Raw genomic sequence first — 6,000 nt, 5'->3', positions numbered from 1 at the left:
CCCTGCAGTGAGCAGAGACATCCTGCACTAGATCAGGTTGCTCAGAGCCCTGTCAAGCCTGACCTTGAGTATTGCCAGGAATGGGGCCTCAGCTACCTCCCTGGGCAACCTGTTCCAGTGTCCCATGAGGGACATGTGTTAACCCTCCTTTTCTTGTTGGTCTGGATTAACTGTGCTTAATGGCTGGCATGTTAGGCTGCACTTTGAATCCTGGGTACAGTTTTGAGGCTTTCACTCCAAGAAAGACATCGAGGTGCAGAGTCCAGAGAAGGGCAACAAAGCTGGTGGAGGGTCTGGCGAGGAAGGGCTGAGGGAACTGGAGAAAAGGAAACTGAGCTGTCAGCTCCTCAGGTGCAACAGGGTGCTGAGAGGAGCTTGCAGGAGTGGGCTTTGCCCTGGCAGTGGTGTACCCAGCACAATGGCCCTGATGCCCAGCAGCTGTTTCATGGCATATCCCACTGCTCGTTCCCACAGGGCACACCCTGGGCACCTTTATCCCTGAGGCATGACAGGGATGAAGGAGATGCCAGGGATGGGAAATGGGAGCAGAGGGTGGTGTCATTCCTGCCACAGAGCAGGAAAGTGACTTGGAAGACACAATGATTTTTTAATGGTCTTTTAACCATAGGTCCCTGGTGCCCTGTGATAGGACAAGGGACAATGGGTACAAAGTGAAACCCAGGAGGTTTCACTTAAGGAGAAATTGCTGTGAGGGTGCTGCAGCCCTGGAGCAGGCTGCCCAGAGAGGTTGTGGAGTCTGCTCTGGGGAGATTCCAAACCTACCTGGACATTGTGATCCTGAGCAACCTTCTCTGGGTGACCCTGCTTTAGTAGGGGTGTTGGACTGGATGATCTCCAAAGGTGCCTTCAAACACCCACCATGCTGAGATTCTGTGTTTCTCTGATCCACCCCATCCCATGCTTCCTGCTGTGTCCTGTGCTGCTGCTCCTGTGCTTTCCATCACTCACTGTCCTCTTTCTTCCTGCAGACTTCAGCAGTGGGAGCCTGGGGGTCCCCCAGTGGTTTGGTGGGAGCTGGTGAGGAGAATGCAGCCACTGGAGTGTATTTTATCACCTACAATTGCTGTCAACTCCATTGTGTGTTCAGAGGTCTAACCCAAATGTGTTTAGATGTGTAGATGCTGTGGGTATCAGAAGTTAAGTGATATATATTAGGTAGTTTTGGTGGAGCTGGAAAAGATCCTGTCCCTATTGTGTGTTACTGGCAGGAGCAGCTGAAATGTCACTGTTGCTAAAATGCCACCTGCAGACCAATAGCATGTGCAATTAGTGCCTCCACCAAACGAGATGAGGCCTTACTCAGGACAAGGGTAGAGACTGGTGATCAAGCTGGGATTTCCAACTGACCAGAGGTGGACCTTGCTTTGCCTTGGAGAGATGAGAAGAACTTTCATGGGTTGCTGGCTTTTGAAGTCCTGTTGTGTCCTAAGTTTTGGGACTGGCACAGTAGGTTGTATTTTATGGTGCAAAGTAGAAGCAAAACAAATCCTGTGTCCAGTTTTGGGCTCCCCAGTTCAAGAGAGACAGAGACCTGCTGCAGAGAATCCAATGGAGAGCCATGAGGATGATCAGGGGACTTGAGCATCTCCCCTATGAAGAGAGACTGAGATCCCTGGGGCTGTTTAGTCTTGAGAAGACTGAGAGGGGATCTGATCAATGTGTATAAGTATCTGAGGGGTGGGTGTCAAGTGGAGGGGGGCAAGCCCTTTTCAGTGGTGTGCAATAATAAGACAAGAAACAATGGGTTCAAACCAGAACATAGAAGATTTCACCTCAACATGAGGAGAAACTTCTTTACAGTGAGGGTGACAGAGCACTGGAACAGGCTGCCCAGGGGAGTTGTGGAGCCTCCTTCTCTGGAGACTTTCAAACCCCACCTGGATGCATTCCTGTGCAGACTACCCTAAGTGATCCTGCTCTGGCAGGGGGATTGGACCCGATGATCTCTTGAGGTTCCTTCTGACCTCTACTGTACTGTGATACTGTGAAAGGTTTGCTCCTGGAAGACCTGAGCAGCTCCAGAGAGCTGCAGCAGGCTCTTAGATATGAATGGCAGGGGTTGGAAGCTCAGTGACCAAGCAGTGGAGATAACACTGGGACCTGCTTGCTGAGACAAACAAGGGCAGCTGATTGTGCTGCAGGTGAGTCTGCTGGCTCCCCGTGGCAGCAAAGAAGAGGACAGCACGTGTGGCCTTTCCCAAGCTCAGTGGGCTGTGCCACGTTTGCTTACACGTGGCTTATAAAGAGGAGAGGCAGAAACTTTCTCTGATGAGTCACAGGGCTTGGGTCAGTCTCTAACCTCTATGTAGCCTTAGCTATGGCTGGCCTGAATGTCTCCATTACCTTTTTTTCCTTGGTTGTTGGATTGTGCCAGGCACTCAGGTGTCTTTCCAAGTGGCTTCTGTCTCCTGGAGCATACAGCTGCCTTGCCAGAGAACTTGCTGGCTCATTACAGTTGTGTATGAGCTGCCTTGAGCTGAGGATGCTGGTGGAGATCGGCCTGTGGGGTGGTGGCTTTGGCCCAGATGTGGTCCTGACTCTGCTCTTCCTCCTCTTTGCTGTTCATGGTGCCTCCTTCGATGGAGCATCTGCCAACCCAACTGTCTCTGTCCAGGAGTTCTTGCTCCTCGAGTCCAACCTTGCCACAGCTGTTGCCAAGCTGCTGGCTGAGGGTGTGGGCACAGGGCTGGGCTGGGCTCTCACTAAGCTCTACTGGTCCTGGGAGCTGACACAACTCCACTTCATCCAGAACCTGATAGCATCAGAGTGCAGCTCTTCCATCCACACATCTCTGCATCATGCTGCCTTTGTGGAAGGTGCCTGCTCTTTCCTTTTCCACCTCATCCTGCTCAAGTTGCGACAGAGTCACCCAGTGTACCGAGTGCCCACACTGGCAGCCACTGTCACCTTCCTGACCTACACAGGTGAGCAGCACTTACTTGGGGTTGTTGTTGTTGCTTGTGAGTAATTTAGAAAAGTACCTAATCTGTGGGAGAGGAACAATCCTTTTTTCATCTTCCAGGAACTGAGAGGTAACGATTCAGTCTGGAGAAGAGAAGGCTCCGAGGTGACCTTATTGTGGCTTTTCAGTATCTGCAGGGGGCCTACAAGAAAGCTGGGGAGGGACTTTTTAGGATATCAGGTAGTGATAGGACTAGGGGGAATGGAATAAAGCTGGAAGTGGGGAGATTCAGGCTGGAAGTGAGGAAGAAGTTCTTCACCATGAGAGTGGTGAGAGCCTGGAATGGGTTGTCCAGGGAGGTGGTTGAGGCCTCATCCCTGGAGGTGTTTAAGGCCAGGCTGGATGAGGCTCTGGCCAGCCTGATGTAGTGTGAGGTGTCCCTGCCCATGGCAGGGGGGTTGGAACTAGATGATCCTTGTGGTCCCTTCCAACCCTGACTGATTCTATGATTACCAAGATGCTTGCTTTCCACTTATTCTGGGGAATATGCATTTTGGGGATGAAGATGGCATCTTAGGATCTCTTAGGCAGCAGGTGAAATGCTGGCCCATGAGAAGCCGTAGCTTGCCCCAAGACAGGAACCATTTTCCTTGAATGTCCCCTAATTCAGCTCCTTGGTCCCACACTTCTGCTTCCCACAGAGTTCAGGGCAACAAGGGTGAGATTTCCCCATGTGCTGCTGTTACACAGGCCAAGAGGTGCAGCTGCTGGAGCTGAGCAGCTGCAGAGGTGCTCCTGGCAGGCAGGAGGGGTTGCAGATCTCCTGGTCCAGGACTTTGTCAGTGTTTCAAAGTATGTAAGTGGGACTCAGGGCCATGTTTCTCTGCCCCTGCAGCTGGACCGTTCACAGGAGCCTTCTTCAACCCTGCCCTGGCCACAGCTGCCACCTTCCACTGCTCGGGAAACAGCTTTTGGGACTATGTCCAGGTGTACTGGCTGGGGCCCCTCGCAGGTAAGATCTGTTTGGAAGGTACTAGGGAGCAGGGGCTGAGATGGGGGGAAATCAGCAGAGCAGAAATGCTGGGAGTAACAGGAACTGTTCCTGGCAAAAGGCTGAACTGGAGTCTTGTGGGTGGGAAGTGTCCTTCTCCGTCCCACTTGTCAACCATCTGTTTTCACAATCCCATTTCTACATGGGATGTGGCCAGAGTCTGGGGGAGATGGAGCAAAGAGCAGAGGAACAGTAGGCTGAGCTCCACAGCTCAGGTTGTCCAGAGCTTCAGGCTAACCATGGGAGAGCTGGATATGTGCTGCCTTAAATGCAGAGAGGGGGTAGGAGGCTGCTGCTGTGCTTTATGGCCCTCTTGGATCAAAACAAGCCCTGCTTACTACATTAAGGGCACAATGGTTAAATTCTTCTTGAAGGAATATAGCAAGGGTCTTTCAGCTGTCAGGGGGAACTTCAGTGCTGCTGAGCTATTTTTTGGTCAAGATGAAGGCTGTAGCAAGGACCTGAAATTCACTGCTTAGCTGTGAGGAGGAGGGTGGAGATACTTATAACCACAGGTTGTCAGGGATTGGAAGGGACCTCTGGAGATCGTTCCCTGCTAATGCAGGTTCTCCTAAATCAGGCTGCACAAGAATGTGCCCAGGTGGGCTTTGAAAGCTTCTGGAGAAGGAGACTCAACAACCTCTTTGAGCAGCTTCCTCCGCTGCTTTGGCTCCCCCAGAGGAAAGAAGTTTTTCCTCAAGTTCAAGTGAAACCTGCTGTGCTCTCGTTTATGCTCATTGTCCCTAATGCAGTGCTGGATGCAGCACACGGCAGTGCTCTGTGCTCTCATTTCAGGGATGCTTGCTGCCCTCTTGCTGTACCAAGGAAACATCCCACGGCTCTTCCAGAGAAACCTCCTTTACAGCCAGAGGAGCAAGTACAGGGTACCCAAAGCAAGGCTGACAGCGCAGGTGGAGGCTGGCAAGCCACAGCAGAAGAAGAAAGGGGAGAAGAATGCCACCAAGCCTCATGCCTGAGCCACAGAGTGGCCAAGGAGGTCCCTGCAGCCCATTTCCTGGGTTCCCTGGTGCCAAGGGTTTTGCTGCTCATCCCACCCAGCATCTGTCCTGCCCATTTGGTCCCTACTCCAGGGTGAGATTTTGTTTTAACGGATTGTAAAGACATCGGCCAAGCTGGCCTTGCAGGATGCCTGAATCCCTGAGCTCCTTTGGGAATAGTTTGGAAAGACTCCCTGCAGAGCCTGAAATATTTCAAGCCTGCATGGCTGGCTCGGTGGATGAAAAAAGGTCTGAGGCTTTTGCACAGGGGCCTTGTATTGCCAGGAAACCTACAGAAAGTCAGGGCCATGATGTGGGCAGCTTGAGCAACTCCCAGGTTATTGCATCAGGCAACATGTGAAATAACCTGACTGAACCCCTTGCAGCAGCAGAGCAAAGCATGAACCAGTAACTGCCTTGGAAACTGGGGATGAGGAGGAAGCAGGCTTTGATCTTTTGAGTTGCTCAATGGGTATTGTTCAAAAACTATTGTTCTTGGAGTTCAGTGGAGGTCCTTGAATTGCACAGGCTGAACCTGGCAGTTGTTGGAGAGGGATTGAAAGTGCTCCAGGACAAGGGATTTCACTGGCCACTGGAGCCCCTGCTCCTCTGTGGATGTGGTGCTCAGCCTGGGTCTTGTGGGCTATTAAGGCATCAAGAAACGGTGTGCAGAAGATCTGTGGTGAAACAAATGAGACTCGGGCCAGCACTGTGCAGCTGGTGTGAGCAAGTGCATCCCAGGGCTCCTCTTCCTGTGTAGGTGAAATTACAGTTTGTGGAGACAATAATAAATGTTGAGATGGCTATTTGGGTGAGTGGTGTGATTTCTGTGAACTCTGCAGGGGGAGATCAGCCCATCTGATCCCCAAAAATAGGAGATGCCATGGAGATGTCCAAACTGACTCCAACTGGCCTGCCTGCTGTTTGCTCTGGATGGGGGAAATCTGAGTGGAAACATCTGCTGGGTGAGCAGGGCTCCCCCAGGCTGTGCTGGAGCCAGGGCACCCCATGACCCCAGGGCTGCTGCA

At 52.0% G+C, this 6,000-nt stretch overlaps 1 protein-coding gene across 1 annotated transcript; it reads left to right on the top strand.

Annotated features, from left to right (window-relative positions):
• The first annotated feature begins 2,210 nt into the window (after positions 1–2,210).
• Positions 2,211–4,951, top strand: LOC128970882 (aquaporin-12-like). Its single transcript, XM_054386251.1, has 3 exons — positions 2,211–2,945; positions 3,819–3,935; positions 4,770–4,951. The coding sequence occupies exons 1-3, from the start codon at positions 2,339–2,341 to the stop codon at positions 4,949–4,951; spliced, it is 906 nt and encodes a 301-aa protein (XP_054242226.1). The 5' UTR covers positions 2,211–2,338.
• The last annotated feature ends 1,049 nt before the right edge of the window (positions 4,952–6,000 follow it).

Source organism: Indicator indicator, chromosome 13, assembly GCF_027791375.1.
Source record: "Indicator indicator isolate 239-I01 chromosome 13, UM_Iind_1.1, whole genome shotgun sequence".
In the NCBI taxonomy this organism is placed as follows: Eukaryota; Metazoa; Chordata; class Aves; order Piciformes; family Indicatoridae; genus Indicator; species Indicator indicator.
Note: the sequence above shows the minus strand (reverse complement) of the source record. Positions and strands in the feature narration are given on the sequence as shown.

Bases quoted from the DNA above. Each gene is read 5' to 3' on its own strand.
- LOC128970882 (XM_054386251.1), top strand. From the start codon at position 2,339: ATGGCTGGCCTGAATGTCTCCATTACCTTTTTTTCCTTGGTTGTTGGA. The intron at 2,946-3,818 runs GTGAGCAGCACT...CTGCCCCTGCAG, and splicing joins CACCTTCCTGACCTACACAG to CTGGACCGTTCACAGGAGCC. The intron at 3,936-4,769 runs GTAAGATCTGTT...CTCTCATTTCAG, and splicing joins CTGGCTGGGGCCCCTCGCAG to GGATGCTTGCTGCCCTCTTG.